At 43.0% G+C, this 22,058-nt stretch overlaps 1 protein-coding gene across 1 annotated transcript; it reads left to right on the forward strand.

Annotated features, from left to right (window-relative positions):
• Nucleotides 1-1,834: 1,834 nt before the first annotated feature.
• On the forward strand, nucleotides 1,835-21,290 carry LOC104280296 (FYVE and coiled-coil domain-containing protein 1-like). The gene is given in 19 exon segments (XM_009877903.1): nucleotides 1,835-2,003; nucleotides 3,423-3,529; nucleotides 4,257-4,382; nucleotides 6,201-6,228; nucleotides 6,231-6,297; nucleotides 7,159-7,302; nucleotides 8,077-8,170; nucleotides 8,370-10,714; nucleotides 10,716-10,989; nucleotides 12,005-12,097; nucleotides 12,940-13,058; nucleotides 13,920-14,087; nucleotides 14,523-14,672; nucleotides 16,139-16,327; nucleotides 16,700-16,846; nucleotides 17,740-17,835; nucleotides 19,099-19,309; nucleotides 20,693-20,802; nucleotides 21,215-21,290. Coding segments are annotated over 19 exon segments (4,599 nt in total). The 5' UTR covers nucleotides 1,835-1,948.
• Nucleotides 21,291-22,058: the final 768 nt, after the last annotated feature.

Below are 22,058 nucleotides of genomic sequence, written 5' to 3' on the forward strand. Positions count from 1 at the left end.
AACCTTGGGAAACCAGTGTCGGCTTTCTTTGCCATGGGAAGTGAGAACTGTGTGTCCTGCTGTGGGATCCCCTTGTTGGCCCTTGTTTGTTTTCCCACTTTGTGTGAGGAAGAGTATTTGTCTGGCCACACCTCCTGGCTTGTCATTGCCCACCTTGCACAGTCTTCTCACTTAAGCTCCTTTCTGGAACAAATAGGGCTGATATTGTGCCTGCTTGGAGAAATAAATGTTGACTCGCTGGGTTTGTTATTCTCATTGGGTTTTGGTGTGGTTTATTTTTTTCATTGGTACACAGACTCAGCAAGTTGCCAGGAAGTGTGGTGCTTATATGATCGCTCAGGAGAATCAAGATTCTTGGGTGTGTGACTCTGTTGATTTAGGATAAAAAAATCATGTTTTGGCACCACAACAGGTCTGCCGGTCTATACTGTGGTGCCCTTCTCTCCCTGAGGCAACAGTGATTTCTTAGGCAAAGACCCTTCCCCAGACAACATGTGATGCACATGGCTGCCGTCAAAATATGGAAATAGAAACTAGCAGGTAACAAAACACAGGTATCAAGAAAAACACACTAGTAAGCCAAATTTCAGCTTTTTTCTTTATCTTACTATGTTTCTGTCTCTCTGGCTTTGTTATGGTTTGCTTTGTTTCAGAAAGAAAAGGATAGGGGATCACATCAGGACTGTTTCCAAACAATACCTCAGTACATAGCATAGAAGGATGGTGCTTCTGATTTATTCAGACACTTTCTTCAGCCATGCCAGTTTGGTTATTTTGTGAGTGAGAGAAAAAAAAAGAGAGAATAATTTGACCCAATCACATTTGTATTTCAAAAGTTCACAAGATTTTAATTATAATTAATTTCATTGTAGTTCAGCTTGAGTATAGCAAAAGCAGAGAAGTATAATGACAAATTTTCTGAAGATTCAGTGCTTTGGGTATTGTGCTTGCTTGAAAATTCGTCTGTACCGTAGCAGACAGAATTCTGAACAAGCTTTGAACAGGATGCTTAATAAGTTGCCTGTGCTGTCAGCTTATGTGTGGCTTTTTTTGAATGATTGTTCCCAGGTTAGTCTTTGAAAGTTTGAGTCCCCAGGTGTGGTCATTTTAGTAAAATGTTTGAAGCTTTTAATTAACTTTAAGGAAAGATTTTTCTATGAGTACTAGGTATAAATCACTTGTTATTCTAATCAAGGGAGGTGTTGTGAGGTATATTTATCCAGCCAGAGATGCTGTAACAGAGCTTAAAATAAAGCAGTGTCCTCTTACATGTGCTGGGAATGGTAGATTCTGGAGGGGAGTGAGTGGTGTTTCTCCTGCTACAACCAGTCTCCAGTACTAAACCTTTCAATAGCACTAATGAGTTAAAAACATGCTCAAATGCCAGAGAATCAAACATGCGTAATTTTTTGACTCCTTGGCCCGTGCCTGGTCTGTGTCTTGAAAGTCTGCATGAAATGGAAAAGTTGTTCTATCTTTTCACTCTGGAGCCTGTAGGGAAGATCTGGCAGAGCTCTGGGAGGGAAGGTCCCATGACATCAGAACCTCCCTCAGTCACAAGATGAATTGCATTAAATGCTGGCCTGAGTGAGGCTGTAAGACTCCAGCAAGAGAAAATTGCTCTCTGAGGTTTGCTCAGTAATTTTGAAAGCTCTGACCGAAGAAATAACTGAAACGTAAAGTGAAATCTATGTGGAAATAGGATCCTGGAAAAGAATTACGGGAATTCATTGCTAAAGAGGATTGGAAATGCTGAAGCACCTCTCTTCTGCTTGGTCGAGATGATAAAGGCTTGCATTTTATTTTTGACTCTTACAGAATTGCAACTGTCGCAGAGAGGAATAATCTTCATTAGCCCAGTGGTCATCAAGGATATGAACTCTGCTGCTTTTATCTAGATGGAAGAAAAGATTAACAGCCCAGCCAGGGAGCTTCTTTGGTTTGCAAGATGGCAGCAACTAGTGGCGAAAGCCAGCTGCAGCGGATTATTAGAGACTTGCAAGGTACGTTGCTGGGCTGACAGATTCCTCCTGTGTCCCCTGCCTTTTAGATAGTGGAGGGTAGGAGCTGTGCTTCTGATTGTGTAACACATCTGTGCAGCAGTTGTAGCAACGTTGCTCAAGGTGTGCTATGCACTCAAATAGTTATGTGATTGATTTTTTGTTGGTTTTTATTTTTGAGAGAAGTTCTATATGTTTTGCAGGATCCTGTATTCTCAAATCCTGCAAATTTAAACTTTGTTGGCGTGAGCAGAGCCATGCTGTTACAGGACTTCATGTGGGAAGAAGCAGCCTAAATTTTAGACCCTCCCTTGATGGGAAGCTGGTGTGGAGTTGCTGCTAATATGGGAATGGAAAAAAAGCAAAACAAAACCCAGAAGGCCAAACCTTCTGGGCATGGAGACCCAGAGGAAAAGTGCTGGAGAGTTGGATCTGTTGGCCTTGCTGCTGTGGAATGTGCCTTCTCTTCACCCAACTTGTCCCTGGCTAGCAGTAACACTCATGTTCCACAGCTCTGTTGCAGGCATAATTGTCAGCACACTCGTAATTGTTTTACTGCTTTCTCTCTATCCTTTAAATTTTCATGAAATTTAAGGTACGATATGCACCAAACCTGGGAATCTAGATCTTCCTGTAACATAAAAAGGTGATCTATGTGCCTGTCAACAAGAAGACAATTTGCGAAGGAGATTGAGTGGGACTGGCTGCTAATGGTCAGTCAGGCACCTGAAAAAAGTACAAAACCAAGTGGAAACAGAGATTAATATCAGTAATTCCTGATGCTGAGAAGTGCATCCTTTTCGGGCCAGAGTATCCAGAGAGACCGCACTGTTTACTTGGACTTTCTTCACTCACTATGGGTGTAGGTTTTAGGGAACAGGAATTACTCTCTGCTTCTTTTGATGTAAATTATTTTTCCCATTTGTGTTTTGTAACCAGCACAAGCTGAACCTTCCAGAATAAAGCATGGAGAAGATAAATGTGCTGACCAAACAACTGTTCTCGTGTTACTGATCCCCTTTAGCAGATTACGTGCTTTGTCCTTTCTAATCAGAATTCTGTTTGTCCTGTGGCAATACCTTAATGTGCACATGAGACGGCAAAAAGTTATTTCTCTTTCCTCTGCTGAAGAACCACTTAGCAGTTTTGTGTTACCAGTTTTTACTAAGTGTCAGAAGGAGGTGTTTTGTCTTCTTTTCTAAGAGGAAGTCGGCTGTATAACAGATTGACATAACTTGAGTTCTGATTTTTTTTTCATAGATTGTGTGAAATTGCAACCATATCCATAAGCTTTTTGCACTGTTGTTAAGACAGTCTGAAAGAAACTGAATGGGCAGAAACCTCATTTACATAGTTGTTTATGGATTCAAGGCCATATATGTCTTGCATTCTAGTTAACTCTTTTGGTATCTTCTTTTAAAGATGCTGTGACTGAATTAAGTAAAGAATTTAAAGAAGGAGGGGAGCCAATCACAGATGACAGTGTCAATTTGCAAAAGTTTTCCTACAAGCTTGAATATCTTTTACAGGTAAAGAGTGATGTGTGTTGCTTGTAATCTACCATCAAAGCTAGGCCTTGTCTTCTCAACATGTGGGGTTTAGTTCGAAGAATCATAAATATCCAGTTGAATGTCTCTTTTTTTCCCCTCTGTATGTGAACTGAAGTGTGTTCTGCTTATTATAATTATCGCAAGCATAAGTAAATAAATGTAATCAAAAGACAGTGCTGACAGTTTAAGTGAAGAATGTAAGACATGTTTTGTTTGATCTAGAAGATTTGAGCTTGATTTTCAAGATGTATTTTGCTAAATTACCTTGGGAAAACAGTGCTAATGAGCTCTTGATGTTATTTTGATGCAAAATAATTACCAGTAAGCTGCTCAGAGTGCAAATGTAGTGGTGTGAGTAGTTTACAACATTTTTTTGCAATTTTGATTTGGAAATTCATTTTTATTGTATGGAAGGCTTTAAACAAAGGACTGGCTCTTAATCTGGAGCGCTGCTTGTAGCAGTTTTGAACGCATGTCTGTATTTTAGCTAGACCCAGAATGTTGTTATCTGTTACTGTCTGTAAAGTAGCTTTTGTAATTGCATCGGTGCAGTACAATGTCCCTTTCCTTTGTGAATACTTTGGCTAAAGCTAAGAGGAGTCATGAAAACACATGTTGCTGAGAGAGGACGGGAATTCCAGGTAGCTATAGAAGAGTGTATGTATATTTAAGTTTTGCTCATTGTGTTCTGTTTTCCTTGTATAAGTTTGACCAGAAAGAAAAAACCACGTTGCTGGGAAACAGAAAAGACTACTGGGACTATTTCTGTGACTGTCTGGCCAAAGTCAAAGGAGCTAATGATGGAATCCGCTTCGTCAAATCTATTACAGAAGTAAGTGTATCAGTTAAGCATCATAATAGCGATTTATGTTTTGGTATGTCTTTTCAGAGAGCAGCAGAAACCAAAGGAAAGCCTTCTTTTAACTGTATTGGCTTGTGGTTCAGGAATATGAACTCTTAAAAAAACCCAAACAGACATCAACTGTTTCAGATAACTGAGCTGACTCAGGTCCAGAACTTAAATGATGAAATGACAAATGACAGAAAAACATGTTATTGCCCTTCATGACAGGCAGAAATTAGCAGGCAGTTTTTGAACCCCGGCTGCAGAGGACATAAAGGTTTCCAAATGTCATGTATTTGTTCACTGTATTTGTTGACTTTCAAGGATGGAAATGAACAAGGAGGAAAGAGCAATGATAGTTGCTTTTTAAGAATGGTCAAGCATTTAGAGGACAGTGCCTCCACTTCCGCTTTGCCTGCATTGCTTCTGATATTAGGGTGCGCAATATGCCAAACAGGTGGGGCAAGGAAGCAAGTAGGAACAGGGAACTGCTCGGAACAAGAGAGCTTCGTCCTTCGCAGGTTGCTCCAAAGGGCGATTGCACTGAATACGCGTCTTTCCAAGTCTTTCCAGCCCTGTGTCGCACCTTAGCTACAGTGTTTGCAGTCAGCAGGGAAACGGTGACACCACCAGATGCTGCCTCCATGAATTCCAGCAGGGCCCTGGCAGGAGGTGGCAAGGCTTTGCTTCTTGGCAACTAGTCTTTGGCTACTTGTAGCTGCATAGAAATGAGTATTTTCCTCTACTTCTCCTCACATACATCTGTTCTAGTATCTCCATGTTTATAAAAAGACATTGCGGTTTAAATTGAAAAAAGAAAAGGGAAAGCTTGTGTGACCTTTGAGCCTTCTCTCACACTAACTTTCCAAACAAAATTTACAGTAACCTACTAACTTGGGCTTCAGCCCCTCTACCATTTTCCTCAGCTTCCATTTTGTGTCATGACACAAATATGTTGGGTTTGTTGGTCGGATGAGCAGTTTGGTTGGGAGCATGTCTGACTGGCGAGAAATTCTTTTCATGGCTTGCATTTTCCATTCCTAAAGTGATCTCTGATTTTACTGGAAAGAAGAAATGAAACACTACTGTTTAATGTTTCATGATTTTGTGGGACAGCAAACAGTTCAGATGTAAATCAGAAAACAAAACATAATTTCCCCAGTCAGTAACTGTAACAAAATATATTGCTGAGTTTTGTGGTCCTCGGCTTACGTTCATTTAACAGCTGTCTTCATAAAAAGATCCTTTAATTTTGGTTATGCAGCTGTTCTTGGTCTGAAATAAGAAGCAGATTTTTATTGACTTAACAGCTAAGTATTAAGAAAGGCTTTTTGTATCGTCTGAAGTTACTATGTCCATGGGGATGGGTATTTGTATTTGTGTCTATCTTTGTTCTATGACTAGAACTGCCCTAAAGCTCTTCCAGCTGTGGCCAGGTACCTCTTAAGTAACCTAAGCAGTCACTTCTGGCTTTGCTGGGCACGTTGAGGACTGGCCGGAATTGTCTTTACCACAGTCGGTACTCGTGTAACCTGTGTTTTAGATGATTCATTGGTCCTGTGATGCCCTTTGTATTATTATAAAGTGCACAACAGCCAGCTGTAGGTACAAACTTGTTATTCAGAAAGGAGTCTACCCCATGACAGTCTTTGGAGAAGGTGTCTCTCAGCGGCAGTTCTTACTATTTCCTTTGCAATTTGTGGCTTATTGAGTTTGTGTGTTGGTATGTAGACTGCCTGGACCCTGTCTCTCCATGGTTACAAACAGTATTTAGAATTTTCTTTTCTTTTGGTTTCTCCCTTCCAGCTACGAACATCTCTTGGAAAAGGAAGAGCAACTCCCTGGTTCACCAAAGGCTAGCAGACACCTTACAGCAATGTTTTATGAACACCAAGGTGACAAGGTGAATGGCAAAGTATCTCGTTAACTAACGGGTGTTTGCTCGGTGTGATCAAGCAACATCCCCTTGTAGCTATTGAAAGAAACTGAAACCCTTCCAAATGGTTGGCTTAGAGAGCTGGTAATAGGATACTAAGGATAATAGATCTTTTGGCCTGGTTTGTACCTATCTTAGGCTGGTAAAAATTGAAAGTTTTTACAGCTCAGTGTCTGTGAAGTGGGTGCTGTCAGTGCTTCCGTATCTTGGTTTCAAAGGCAACACTTTTCTAAGCATTGATGATTCTGGGTTTGATCTCCTGTGCTGTACATCATATGAGAGGATTATTTTGGATGTGTTGTGTAAAGCCCCCGACAGCGTTTGCGTACCCCTCTGGATTGTCACACAGAGGAACAGCTTGCCCCGGCCAAGGAACACCAAAGGTAGTTTGTAGTTGGTTGGAGGGGCACTTCTAGGGCTTTCAGAAAAAGCCAACTATTTGCACGGTGTATTTAGCTCTGGTGCTGCTTTCTGTCCCTTGTTTTGGATCTATTAACTGTGTGCTTTAGGTAGTGTGTGATTATCCTGTGTATAGCAAATATTTTGCCCTGCTGGTGTTTTTCCCAAGCACTAGAGGAAAAATTTTGTGCAGGGGCTCCTCTAAGGATATTTCCATGGAATTCATTGCAGCTGTTTAATTTCATGCACATCAAAGAGATGGGATGTTAGTTGGTGGGTCTGTTTGTTTTCAGTTTGTGTTTAGAATAGTGTATCATCGTTTTTCTGGGGTGGAGTGAATAATGATGTTGTGGGGGGTTTTTTGCACATGAAACTGCTGCTTCTTTTTTACTTTTTTTTTTTTTTAAATTTCTGCCTGTCTCCCCCAAGTGACTGGTACTATGCAAGAAGTCCATTTCTGAATTCCAGAATGAGTTCTGACATTGTGAGTCAACTCTATGACCTCACTGAAGTTCAGTTTGACTTGGCGTCAAGAGGCTATGATTTAGATGCTGCTTGGCCAGCATTTGCCAGGTAAGACAGGACCACTTTGTCATTTTGTAATAACTGGGCCATAAAATACCTGTCTGCTACAAAATCTGTGAAAGCTTCCGCTTTTGAATGTGGCAATACTTGTGTTAGAGCAGGCATATGCTTTCTCTGGGTAGTTAGTCCTTCAGTGCACTGTGTGCCAGAGATGACAGTGGATGCTCTGTAACAGAGCGCTTGCAAGAACTGCAGTCTAGGCCTAAATCTGAAGCTACTCTCGTCTTCGCAGGCACAAGAGGAAAAGTTCTTGGTTCTTGGTTCTTCTGTTTTTACAGCTGAGAGAGGGAGGGACTGATTCACCAAGCAGTCTGCTTTGCTTGCAGCAGAGTAGAGGTGACAATATGTGGCCACTACAGCCTGATCCCACCTCAGAGCAGAGGGTGGATAGCAGAACCTGGCGGGATCCCAAAACCTGCTGGGTTTGATCCAGAGCCGGTTGTGTCAGTGGGAGTTTTGCAGGGCCGTGTGCTGCCACCGTCTGGCTGAGCCATCCCCGCTCAGCAATGCAAGTTCTCAGAGCAACGCTGCACTGGCCTTTGTGGTTGTGGGAACTCTTGCTACCAAGCCCATCACATTTGAGTAGGCACCTTTGATATCACTGGTTTGTTTTCCACCCAGTTTGGTTGTTGGCCTTGACAGCAGGTGCACTTTTGTCTTTTTGTGCGTGGTGGTTACAGCTAGATAAATCTTACATGTAAGAATAAAGTCATGTATGTGCTTGGACTTCTCTTACATGTTGTTTCTTTGTGTGATCAACAGGAGGACTCTGTCCTCACTTGGATCTTCAGCATATTTGTGGAAGCCCCCAAGTCGCAGTTCCAGCATGAGCAGTTTAGTGAGCAATTATTTGCAGGTAAGCAGATCACAAATAAATGTTTATATGGCGTGGTAGATCTTTAATGGCATATTCCAGAGTGTTTTGCAGATTTATGGCGATTGTGACTCTTATAATGGCAAACTACAAAAAGAAGTATTAATCAAAAGTAAAGGGAATTGTCTATGCGTGTTTAATACTTCTTAAACTTTCTGATTTTTCCCTTCTGTTTATTTAGGCCCAGGAGTTTCCCTCCAGCCCTGATGCAAATAGCTCACTAAATGTTGAACACCTCGAAGGCTTTGAAGAGATGCGTGTGGAACTCGACCAGGCTGAGTTGAGACAGAGGGAACTTCAAGACCGCATTCACCAGCTAGAAATGGAAAACCAGCAGCTCCAGGCAGCTGTCAGCCTTCAGAAAGAACAAGTGCAGGTAGAAAAAGAGAAGAGCAGTAACTACAGTGAAGAGAACTCCCGGCTGGCAACGATGATCATGGAGTTACAGAAGCAGTGTGAGGTCTTGCCCTCCACTCAGAGCGCTGTTCATGACCTGCAGAAGTGCCTGCAGTCACTGGAACTGAACACAGTGGAGCAGCAGAAGGAACATTCAACAAAACTGGATTATCTGGTGAGCAGCAAGGAAGACTGTGCTTCAAAACTGCACGTGTTGAATCAGGAGCTGGAGGCCTCTAGGTCTTTGGTTGCTATGAAGGATCTTTGCATTGATGAGCTCACAGCCAAGCTGAGTTCCACTGAACAGAAGAACTTTGACGTCCTTTCAAAAGCTGATGCTGCCTGGGAGGAAAAGGGACAGCAAGCCATGGCCCATGTTGACTCTGCCCTACAGATACGGGTACTTCTGGAAAAGCTTCAGGAGACGGAAAAGGAGAAGGCAGATATGCAAAGACTCAATGAAGAACATGCGTCTCAGCTGAAAGCAGCAAGGGAGGAGCTGCAGCTGAAAGAAGAGGCACAGAAGGAACTGGAATCCAGATACAATCGCCTTACTGCTGACTCCAAAGAAGAGAGTGAAAAGCTACTTGGGAGCCTGGAAACCATTGCAAAGGAAAAGGATGCACTTCAGAAGGCCCTAACCCTGAAAGGAAAGGAGATGGCTGAGCTTCAGACCCAGGTAATGGGGTCGCTGGCTCAGGTGGGGTCACTGGAAAAAAGTCTTGAGGAAGCAAGGAAAGAAAAAGAGAAACTTGAGGAGGAGTATGGTAGGAGGGAAGGAGCATTAAAGCAGAATGCCCAGTCGCAAGCAGAACGACTTGAAGTACAGGAGGGCCACTTAACAAAGGTGAGTCAGACTGTGCTTAGCCTTGAGGAGCAAAACCAGAAACTCTTATCCGAGAAAGAGCATCTTGGCCAGAAAATCAAGGAGTTGGAGGAGGAGGTGGAGCAGCAAAACTCTGCAATGAGCGAAGTGGTCAAGGAGAGCAGGAAGCTGAAAGCAGAGAACACGGATTTGCAGCAGTCCAAGAAGAAGATGGAAGGGAAGCTGCAAAGTTTGGAAGCTTCTAAAGCTTCTCTGGAAGCTGAGGTAGCCAGGCTGAGAGCCTCTGAGAAACAGCTTCAGAGTGAGATAGATGATGCCCTGGTATCAGTTGATGAAAAAGAGAGGAAGCTCCGGAGTGAGAACAAACAGCTGGATGAAGACTTGCAGAATGCCAGGAGGCAAAGCCAAATTCTGGAGGAGAGATTAGAGGCTCTGCACTCAGACTATGAAGAACTAAAACAAAGAGAAGAGACCACCAAGGAGTCTTACGCCTCCCTCGAAGGAGAGCTGAAGAGTGCCAAACAGCATAGTTTACAGCTGGAAAAAAGCTTAGGCATCCTGAAGGAAAGCCAAGAGTGTCTCCAGTCGCAACTCACAGAGAGGGAAGTAGAACTACAAGGCATGGAGAGCCAGTGTAAGCAGCTAAGCGCAGAAGCTGAAAAACATAGGAAGAAGGCAGAGACTCTCGAGGTGGAAAAGCTCAGTGCTGAAAGGACGTGCCTTCATCAGACAAAGCTTATTGAATCCCTCACACTGGAGAAGGAATCACTGGAAAAGCACCAGCTACAGGAGGCAGCTTCTGTAGAGAAGGCGGCAAAAGAGCTGGCCTCCAGACTGACTGTGAGTGAAGAGCAGTTGGAGGTGAACCAAAGCGAAGTATCTAGACTGCAAGCAGAAGTCCTCGACCTGCGAGCCAAGCTCCAGCAGACCACCAGCGAGAGAGAGCAGATAAGAGGTGAGCTGGCAGTCACAGAGATTCTCTTGGGTGAGCAGAAGGCACTTGTCCAGCAGCTGAAAGAGCAAAGTGAATCACTCAACAGACAGCACGTGCAAGAACTGGTGCAACATAAAGAAAGAGAAGAAGTGCTGAGAAAAGAGCATGAGACAGCAGCCCATGAACAAATGGAGCTGGAAAATGATTACCTGAGCTTGAAGGAAGAGTTTTCCAAGGTTAAGCAGTACTTGGAAGTTGCTAGAATGGAAAATGAAGAAAACAAAGATCTCCTGCACAGGACCAACACGGATATGGCTGAACTTGGTATTCAGCTTTGTGCCTTGACCTCTGAAAAAGTGGATGCAGAAGAGAACCACAGAAAGGCTTAAAGAAGTGGAACAACAGGCAGCAGAGCAACAGGAGAAGCTGGGTCTTGACATCTGTAATCTCAGGCAGGAGAACCAGAGGCTGCAAGAGAAATTAGAGGAGGCTCAAATATGTGCTGCACCTGTCCCAGGTCTGCAGTTGCAGCTGGAGACGGTAAAGAAGGAGGCACAGAGCTTCCAAGAGACCAGCCAAGAGGAACTGTCTGCAGTAAAATTTCAGATGAGCACAGAAATTCTAAATTATCAGACAAAATTCAAGGTAAATTAATGTGATTGTTCTAGCTGAGGGAGCTATGCAAGATTTCCCCCGCTTTACCGTCTGCTGCAACACTTACTGCATGAAACCCTAAGGTTTGTATTGGGCAAGCTCCAAGACTGGCCTGCAAGTGGCCGTAGCCTGGGAATCTGAAAATGCCTCTGCACTCATGACCTAGGCCTATCTTAAGTAAAAGAACTCTTCAGAGTTTTTGGAGCTCTCTAGTGTGGCCATCCAAGCACAGCGATGAGGCCAGAGTATATGGAAAAGCCAGCCAGAAATGGAGAGCGTGATGATTTCTTACATTGGCACTGAAGCTGGTGTCTTCTGTAGTTGTTCCGTCAGGTCTCAGCTGTGATTTTTTTAATTCTTTTTTTTTTTTTTTGGTAGAAACATTGCAAGACCTGTTCCCCACCCCAAAACGCTACCTCTCTTTAGACTGGCTTCGCTGAAAGCAGACTTAGGCTGAGACCAGGCACTTCTGCAGTTAATTCCCACGTGTATTTTTGGTTATAACTGCTCAAAGTAGCAGCCAAGATCAAGGTTTTGCTTCCAGAATAGAAGTGAATCAGCCCTGTGTATGTGAAAGAGCACTCTGTAAGGTGGAATATTTTATTGTGCTTGTTTTGCCTTTCCGAGATAGTGTCTAAGACTGGCAGCTGATCAGAGGCTTATGGCACTGCTGCTGCCCAAAATGCCATGAGTGCGGGGAAACAGCGTACGTTCATTTAGGTTTCATTTCGTAAAGGCTTCTTGAAGCTCAGTGTGATTTGGGCTAGCTCACTCTTTTGAGCCAAAGCATTTTGCAAGCTGGGCCTTCTGCTTGTTGAGAACTTCAATAGCCTGGAGCAAGTAACAGTCAAAGATGGCTCATCTGCCACCTTGAGCCTGTGAGCTGGGTGCTCCTTCAGCTGTCTCTCATGACAGGAAGACCACTCATGACCCACAGCTGGGAATTCTGGAGATGAAGGGGTGGCTGCTAGAGCAATGCTAACTCCTGCCTCCTTCTCTCTGCCAGGCCCTCAGTGAGGAGTGTGGGAAAGTAAGAGAGCAACTCCAGGAGCAGGAGCAACAGCAGCATGCTGTGGAGGAAGAGATTGCGGAGTTACAAGTAGGTGCTTGATCTGATTAAAAGGCAGAGGTGTTCGTGTCGGCAGACATAAACCGAGAAGGCAGGCAGCATGGTTACACGACATGGTTACACGGACACTTCTTAAATAGTGCAGGTTTCAAAGCCGTCTGGCCTGGGCCCTGCATGCCCACTGCATGCAGCCACGTGTGGGGAGCAGGCTGCAAGGGGTGCTGAATCAGAGAATTAATCTGGCTGAGAAGTAACCCAGCTGGAAAACCACAGGATTTTTACCGTGTGTTTATCAAACAGTTGACTTAGGAGGGTTGTACTGAGGTGTAAGGAATCCAGAAAGAAGAAAGTTAAGGTTCTTGAGCCTGGCTGTGCCTGCTAGCAGAAATATGTGCCTTTAGGTGGCTGGGTATGTTCCCTGAGGACACTGCATTTGGCATACTTCTCAGCTAGCTGTGAAAGAAGATTTTGTGTCCATGGTCCTTCATGTTCTATGTAGCTTTAATAAACAACATTTTCCTCACTTTAAATTCTTTTTTTCTTCTGAAACTTGTAGGTGGTGAAAAGAACTTCAGGTGTGTTCTCTTGCCATTGTATTGGAAAGGTTCTCCTTGATAAGGGGGCAAAAGCTCAACTGACATGGGCTAATCAGAATTACAGGCTTAACACTGTCTATCCCTTACTCAGTGTGACAGAAGTCATCAGTCACTAGTACACAACTAATTAGCATCTGCTTATACAGTAATATAGTAATCGGTGGTTTGGGTTTAATTGATTGTTTTAAAGCATTGGTTAGATGTCTTCATAATGGTCCAGTGCTTGGTAAAGTGTTGGTTTTATGTGTAAAGAAATGTGGTCATTTATTTCTCTAGGCTGAAAACACGAGTTTGTCTAGAAAGCTGGATGAAGCAAGAGAGCAGCTGTCTGAGTCGGAATTGGCTCGGCTGCAAAAGGAGAAGGAGGTGTCGTCGCTGAGAGAACTCTTGGAAAGGTGGGAATTTTGGTTCTTTACACAAGCTGTTAATTGTAAGCTAAGCAAGAGGTCAATAACCAAAGCCTATTGAAAAATGCTGTGGTTTATGAAGCAGCGTACACTGCAGGGTTTATATGGAGCAAATACTGCATGGGCACTGACTGAGAATGTCAGATTGACGTTTCGGATGGGCAATATGTAAATTATCCAGCACACATGGATGCGAGGCTTAGGTTTTCTCGTATTGTTAGTTTAGCTGATGATGTAAATTTATTGTATGTCTTCCTTTATGAAACAGAAAGACATTTTATAACCTCCTTTTACCTTACAGGTTAGTCACAACATTAAAACACCAATATGGTCTGTCTCCCTTTTCCTGTAAGGAATGAAAAATCTGCGCTTCTTGACAGATTTTTCTCCCCTCTCTGTGAAGTTTCAGGGAAAATCAGTGAGAATCATTTGCTGAATCAAGAGAGGCGTGCTTCCTGCATGCCTTTTTCAGGTTTCTAATCAGTTTTAAGCATCTAACACAGGCTGTGTTTCCAAGGTCTGTAACATGGGCCTGTGTGGTGTGGGATTATCTGGCAGTCTGCAATAGGTCTTTGCAAGGCATGGACTCACTGAGAGATTTTTACTTTTTTTTGTGCTGAACACCGTCTGTCTTTGTGAGAAGACCGATGATTTCTGATCTGTGCTGGAGGCTGTCAGTACAAAACCTAACAGGAGAGATTCTGGCTAGCTATAAAAAATAAGCACAGTTAGAAGAGTTGCACTAAAACTACCTGTTTGTCAGGGTGGAAAGCCCCTTTTCTTTCAATAGGGAAGACCTGAATGCACATGAGCTGAAAATTATTCTTATTTGTATTTGTATTTGATCAGGATCCAAAAAGAAGCTGATGAAGCAAAGGAGAAGGTTCTGGATTACAGTGAGAGGCTCAGCAAGGTGGCAGCAGACAAAGACAGCAGTGACCAGAAGTTACTTGCTGAACTGGACGACCTGACGAGAACAAAACAAATTCTTGAAGAACGCTTAATAGAACTTATCAGGTTGGCATCAAAATAAACAGCAAGCAGAAATTAAAGTTCTGGCTTAGGATGTTAAGGGATATTGCCTAGGTGATTCAGTCTTGTATCCCTGAATTGAAGATACAGGTAATATCCAAATCAATCAGCAATTGAAATTTTGTATTTTGATAATGCGGCCAAAGATATAACACGCGATATTCTCTCCTTCTTAATTTGCTGTATGTTTTGCAAAAATATATAGTTCTCTGCATGGCGTATATTTTTCTTTCCTCCTTCCCAAGAGGGAAGGTGTGTTCCTTAAGCTGTCTTCATTTCTGAAAGCTCCTCAGAAGTTACAGCAAAGCCGTGTTTGGTGGTGAAGCTTTCACCAGCATTCAAGTTGAGGTTGGTTAACAGTGAACCAGCGCTGACAGCTTCTGTGTGTTTTTTTTCTTCCCTTTCACTCTGTCTCTGCAGGGATAAGGATGCTTTGTGGCAAAAGTCAGATGCTCTGGAGTTCCAGCAGAAGCTTAGCGCTGAGCAGAGGTGGCAAGGGGACACCGAGGTTAATCACTGTCTGGACTGCGAGAGGGACTTCTCATGGATGGTGCGCCGGCACCACTGCAGGTCAGTTTGTTGGGCTCCGTTACGCTGTTCAGAAGCAAATTCAGTATGGTCGTTTACACAGGTGAATTCTTTCTGGTCACGGTTCCTTGGTCAAAATCGTGGCTATGGGATGTTGCGGAGCCTGAAAGAAGACACGAGCTCACAAGGGGATAAGAGACATTAATGGAAAGGTTCCTCACCAGGTGTTAGGGAAAAGGCTGGGGGCAACTCTGAATTGGGGAGTCTGTCAGTCTCGTTTCTGGAAACAAAGAGAATCGCCCCCTGCGTTGTGTGTTTCTTTGAAGGACTGTGCTTCTAATGTATTTGTTGTGCACTGCTCTGTGCATGCTCTAAACCAGATTCACCAAGATGGTTTTGCTATCTGATAGAAGTATTGCAGAACAAATCCAACCTGCTGCGCAGTTACAAATTTGGTTACTTGCGCTAGGTATGTTAAGAGATAATTACTGATAGCAGAGTAATCTCTTTTTTTTAAGTCATTATTAAATTATTTCCTATACAGTTAGCCTCCTTGGAGTTATTAGTTACCTGATCTGGATTTATTCAAATGTATTGAAGCGGTTATATTTCAGGGTCTTAGTGACATGTTTCTTTTCGCTCTTTACTGTTCTTTATCCTCATGAGCTGATTCATCATATAACATGTGTAGTACGGGGATTGTTTCATTTCTCTGTGAATGTAGGGAACACTTGATGAACAGAGAAGTAATTTCTGGTAACACCTTCCAAATTCCTAATTTCTACTACAGTCTGTGAAACTCGCTCCTGTTTTCACCTATTAATGATTTAAATGATTATGAACAATGAAAGTTCTAAAGCTTAAAAAAGAAGTCATCTCTGCTGGATGCTTCTCTTAATGAAAATGAAAAATGCTTCTAATAAAGCCGTTGACAGGTTTAATATCGAGAGACTGCAGAGCAGAGACAGTAAGAGGGATGAATCTGTGTGTATACGTGTCAAGTATTTGTTTCTCTTCCCTATCTGAAGGGAGAAAGGGAGATTACTAAGTAGAGGCATGTAGACATGTTCTTACAGTCCTTACAATCATGGAGAGTTCTGCTTTAAATGAGTCTGAAATTTAGCCTTTGTAAATAAGTACATTTCCTGCATATGTACTTCAATAATATAGATGTTATTTACTTGCTTATTTGTAGGTGTTTAGTACTTTTAAGTTTTCATATTTAAAGCTGGTGGGGGGTTTGTTGGTTTTTTTTGCTTGTTTTTCCTTTGTTTTGCGTATTTATGAAGATAGCAAGGAATGAATGTGCATTTCTGTCCTGTTTGTCAAGAAAATTTGCTCCACCACAGAAGGCAACACAGTCAGTGATGAGTTCTGGCATGGATGTAACGTTTGGGCTTTTGCAGAGAACGAGACTATTATGACAAAGCCCTGAAGTCTGTCACGTAGATATGTCCCGCTTGTATGTGGTGCTGTTCCCACACCTTTTGGTTTTGAATCATTTCTAGAATGTGCGGTCGCATCTTCTGCTACTACTGCTGCAACAACTACATGGTGACAAAGCCTGGTGGAAAAAAGGAGCGTTGCTGCAGGACTTGCTTTACTAAGCCTAGGGTCTTCGTGGACAGTACAGATGACTCTGGATCTAGTGCCACCCAGGAAGGATCACCGGCTTCTTTGGAATCACCCACGTCGCCATCCAAGAGGGCTTTTGGTTAGTGCGTTGTTTGCGTGGTGTGGAGAAATAAGTAGGCTGCCTAGACATCCTCTGAGAAACCACATGGTCACCTCCTGCTCTGAGGACAAGCATGTTCACAGAGTGTTTTCAGGGTGGGATCGATCCCGTCTTTCCACTTGATTGATATGGACAGAAATTTTCACGAGTAATAAGTATCAGTCAGCCTGAGGTTTCCAGTTGATTCTAGCCGTTCTCTAAGGTTTCTGTAAATGTTTAAATTTAATTAAATTTAAATTTTAAAAGACTGGGAGCGGCCCAGTCTTTCCCCTTAAGGGTTTGCTTGTTTGTTTACTGGACAACCAGCTAATATTTATGTTCGTTTTCATGACACAGTTGCAAGCGACACCTCGAAACCACCAGATGATGCTGCCTTTGATATAATCACCGATGAGGAACTTTGTCAAGTACAGGAATCGGAATCTCTCCATAATGAAAGCCAAATGGAGAGAGACTCTCTGGATCAAAGTGTGACAGATTTGTGAGTGAACACTGCTTCAGGGAGAGGGCAAGCTTTGGGGTCTTGTTTGGAGGGTTGGGTCAGTCTTTTCTCCATTCAGTGGGGATGACCAACCTCTACACAAAGAGAAGATGCTTCTGTTCCCAGCCACACGTTCAGTAAAGCAGCACAAAATAATCTTTGTGTATTTGTACAATCAGCATCAAATCTAGTCAACCTAAACAGCTCCATCCTGTCTCTCCAACTGCTTGACCACAGCCCAGAGAAGTAGAGCTCCACAGTGCTCTTGTGAAGTTTGTACTGCCTTTGTTTTGCAACGGGACAGTTTGCAGTGGGGGGATCCTTTAGTTTAAGGAAGGGAAAAGAGTGTCACGTAACACTACTTTGAATTCATGCTATCTGCAGAGGGGATATCACAGGCAAGTTATGGAGAATGCAACCGGGAGAGGAGAAAAAAAAAAGTGTGGCACTGTTAATTTTTTTCAGTTTGATTGGGCTAGGTTTCATCTTGTCCCAGAAAGTGTTCAAGCTGGAAGAAAAGATTGCCACAGACGATGGGATGCTATTCTTGAAGGGCTCCATGCAACATCCTGCTTGCACCACATAAACTTTTAAAGGCTGCTTTATATCTGCCCTTGGCAGATTATAGGCAGGAGAGACAGGAAGTAGTGTTTTGTCCTCTCTCACTCTTGACTCGTCAGTTTTACAAGCAGAGATGACATGTATGGTCATTCTCTGAGCTGGAGTCCTAAGCTGGAGTCAGTTTTGTGACTAGAATGCGCAAAATAAGAATTCTAGGGTTTGGCATCATGACTATCAAAATGTTTCTGGTTTAGGAAGGCATCAGCATGCAGATCGTATTTGACCACATACTGCTCGCACAATCATGGCTTTCCTTTTTTTCCTTGCCCTAGAAACAGCATGTGTAATTCTTCAACCTTTGATGAATCAGAAGAGTGGCAAGTTGCTCAAGATGCTGAGATATGCTTGTTGAAGTCGGGAGAAATCATGTAAGCAGAACGATTTCATTGTTACCAGACTGAAAGAACGGATGCTGAGCTCAGATACCAGCTCTGTGAGCTCAAGTCTTGCAGAAATAGCAAGGGCAAGCCGGGGGGCACTGTTCTAGTCAGACCTTTGCCACAGAGAGGGAGCTTGAGGCCCTTTGGAGCACGTGCCTATTATTTCTTGGTAGCCCCTACCGCCTGCCTCACGGAAACTGCCTTGCCTGCTCTGGTTGATGCATGCCACAGCATAAAGTGTTCAGCTGAGCCTCTTCTCAGCCTCTGTGAACTGTGTGCACGCAATTCCCTGCATGTATCGTGCTCAGAAATGAACAGATACGTGCCGTAGTGATGCAGCTTGTCACTTGCCCGGCCAGGAAGGGAATCTTAATGCCTGAAAATGCCCATGACTTGGAGAAATTCCCCTTTGCTTGCTCTCCCCTTAAGCCTAGGTTTGAAATTTTGGCTTAGCTATGGGTAAGGCTTGAAACTACCCTGAGCTCATTGCTTGAGAAACAGTTTATCTGGCCTGAAGAGTGATTTGTTAGTTCAGCTTTAGCTCGGGTAACGTAGGTGAGATCCCAGCTCTTGGGATTTACAGGTTCCCCTTGAAGAAAGCGAGCCGCATTCTCTTGTTTAAGGCCCTCCCTATTTGCACTCTGAAATAGCTGTCAGCATGAGGCAGGTAAGCATAATGCTTCATGTCTCAGGATCACCTGGGTGCTAAGATCTTCCTTTTTAACTGGAAGTACTTCGAGTCAGCTTCTATGCAGCTTGCTTGAGGAAAGCAGAGCACGCTGTAGCATGAGATGCTTGAGAGGATGTAGGCAGAGCTGCCCTTCGCATTCCACCATCTGTCCCCTCTGTACTCCTGTTTGTTATTTCCTGTACAAATGCTATCGAGAGATGTCAGTAAAGTAGGTCATTTTTGTTTAAAAAGGGCAGTAGGGGACAGCAGAGTACTTTTTTTGATCGTAGTAACTCTCAGAAAGCCTCACTGGAGCACTAGAATTTTTCTAGTCCAAAAGAAGTAAGTGAATAAAATCAAAATCATGTTTGCCAGAGCAGTGCAAGTGCTTGGTATCAAGTCATCTTTTCTCTGGTTAGTGCTTTCATTCAAGGCAGAATTTTCCTGCATCTTGGGGACCTGTCCCAAAGTTTCTGCGGAGTCTACTTCAAATAGATAAAAAGTAGAAAGCGATGACTGTTGTTTCTATCTGAGTAATTAGACTGGATCTCTTCAAGGAATTGCATTTTTCTCCCTCACAGGATCAAATTACCCCTTACCGTGGACGAGATCTTAAATTTTGGGGAAAGTAACAGAGAGCTGTTCATTAAATCCAGCACCTACAGTGTCATTCCCATCACTGTTAGAGAGACGGGGCTTACAATTAGCTGGATCTTTTCATCAGAGCCTAAAAGCATCTCCTTCAGCGTCGTCTACCAAGAATCAGAAGACACGCCGCTGGCTGAGTGCAAAGTAAGGCCTTTGTTTCCTTCCTGCCTGAGAGACTGCAGTGCACTATGATCAGCCCCTGAGAGGAACTGGCAAATACAGCTAGAAGGTCTCCACAGGAGTGCCTGTGGCTGTTGTGTCAAGGACTTGTTTCTCCAATTGAGCTCCAGTTCTCCTGAAAGCAGAACTATGCCTTTAGTTATTTAATATTCCCTGCAGAAGTTGAGTAGAAAAGCACTCTAGTTTCTGGTTGGCCACATCTGAAATTCACCCACCACTCTTAAGCAAAAATCAAAGTCCAAATCTGCAGAGTTCTTCTTTTCCTTTTTTACCCCCTCCTCAACATCACTTAATTTGTCAGCTGCTTTGGGCTGGCTTTGCCAGGCTCTTAAGCAGGGGCCACAAGGCGACACAGACATCGAATGGGGTACCTGCATTCCTTGCAGTAAAGCATCTATCAAAGTGCCTTGATGGCATGCAAAATCACACTGCCAGAGCCCGAGGTACCAGTTTTTATTTGTGCTGTCCCTGTTTTTTTGAGAATTGTGGATTAAATGAATCTACCTTACTCAGCTCATTGCAAAGCTTTCATGAAGACAAGGCAGCTGCTGGTCTTACCAGCTTACCCTAAGGCTGCAGTTTCACTGGGGAAATAAGATACTTAGCATGCATTAATTCACTTCAGGGCAACTCACCCCATGTAAAATCTCCTTTTTTTTATTCTTCAACTCAATGAAGAGTGAATGTCGCTTCCATTTTGATATATCTATTGGATATAACTTTGGGTTTTATAGGGTCATCCTTGATATACGTCAGCTGCTGTTCTGCCAACTCTCTCTGCTAGGGTTTTACAGTAAGGTTACCCACAGTTTCGGTGTAAACTTAGACGAACAATTAAGACTTGCTCGGGAAGCTTATTTGATAATACGCAGAATCACAGACTTACCTAGATCACAAAAGACCTTGAAGATCATCAAGTCCGATCATTAACCTAACACTGGCAAGTCTTTGACTAAGCTACATCCCTAACGGGGAGTATAAAAGCATGTATTAAAAGATGTGTTTAGCTAAAGCCTGCCCTTGGACATATATGTATAAATCTAATACGTTAGCAAACTTGCTTAGATTAGGATTAAAAAGATGAGGACTTGATTCTGCCTCTAAAGCAGAGATTTCTAGCCACAGCTTAACACTGTGAAGAGTTTGTCACGGGCAAACAGATGTCTCGCTGGGAGACTGTACTTTGGGTGAATTTCTAATGTGAATCACTGGAAATAAATAGGTTTGTAAGCACGCGTGTGCTTTAGGAGTTTGGAGATGGCTGAAGTCTAAATATTTGTCTGAAGGCAAGTGTCAATTTTTAGGGCAAGTAGCAAGTTTCAGTTGGGTTTTCTTGTTGAATTTCAGGTTCTCATTCCTATGACCCGCTGCAACTCTCATAAAGAAACTATCAGAGGACAGGTCAAAGTCAGAAACGCTGGAATCTACACACTGATATTTGACAACACATTTTCCAGGTGAGTGTAAAAGGTGGAGTGAGTGTGGGTTTACAGGTGGTGAAACTGATTGGGTGCACCGTTATTCTGCCATTCAGAAGTAGGTGGGAGAGACTGGTCCCGGCGGATTTGCCTGAGTTTTGGTTCTTGTTGGGTTTTTTTGTTTTCCCTGTAGCAGAATTCTGTCTTAACCTCTGAGCAGGACCCACGTCATTTGTGACTCTTTCCAATGCAGTTTAAGCAGGGCTGTCATCGTTTCCCAACAGACCTGACAGCCCTTGCAAATGCATGCTTCTTTATAACACCAGTGGGGTTTTTCTTTTTGTTTTTTTTTTCCTGAGTAGAAACAGAAAGATTGGATACTCTTTTAAGGCTTCCTGTCTACCTGGCTTCAACTAATGTGATCATCTTGCTCTCTTCTGTTTCTCAACAGGTTTGTCTCAAAAAGAGTGTTTTATCACCTGGCTGTCGAGCGACCTGTCATCTATGACGGAAGCGATTTTCCATAGCCTTGAATCTGCTGTGTTAATTAAATTTCTGAGCGATGCTATTATTTATGTCCATGGAAGCATTATGATTACCACTGTGTTTGAAGACTTTGAAACTATGCAATAGCTATAATGCACTTAAAGAACATGTCTACTCTAAAAAACAGAAGCCTTTTTAGGAACACTAATGGTTCTGTACTGTGTACAGATTGCTCAAAAGCCATGTCCTTCGATTTAACAGATTCCAACCAAATGTTTTTTCAGTGGGGAGAAAAATAATTGGAGGGTGTCTAAATTATCTACTGAAAGTTGAATTATTTTTTTTCCAAAAAACCCTTGGAAAGGAAATGTAAAGAAAAATGTGTATTTTTCTTGACCTTTTCACTGAGGAGTTAACTTAAACATTTCTATTCTCTCTAATGTTCTTACACTCAGAACAACTGCTATGCAATACTTCGATCTTCACAGGCATATATTGTTATCCCTCTAGAATTTTTTATCTTCCCAGGTTTTATAAGCAGCAAACATAAGCAGTTTTTACATTTTGGGCTACAGTTTTCTAAGTCTTAACTGGCTTTTACAAGTGCTTTGGTACTGAATACCAAACAACCAGTACAACACGAAGCAACACCTCCTTCGCTTTTGCTCCCTGTACTCTGTAAGTTGGTCCAGTGAAACTGGCTCTCGTGGTCCAGTCCCAGTGGCAGAAGCAGGAGGACCCTTTGCCGAATCGAGTACTGCTTGCTGGGCAGCTCGAGGAAGAGGAGCATTCCTGTTTCCTCCTGTAGC

Source organism: Apaloderma vittatum, unplaced genomic scaffold (genome assembly GCF_000703405.1).
Source record: "Apaloderma vittatum isolate BGI_N311 unplaced genomic scaffold, ASM70340v1 scaffold41861, whole genome shotgun sequence".
NCBI lineage: Eukaryota > Metazoa > Chordata > Aves > Trogoniformes > Trogonidae > Apaloderma > Apaloderma vittatum.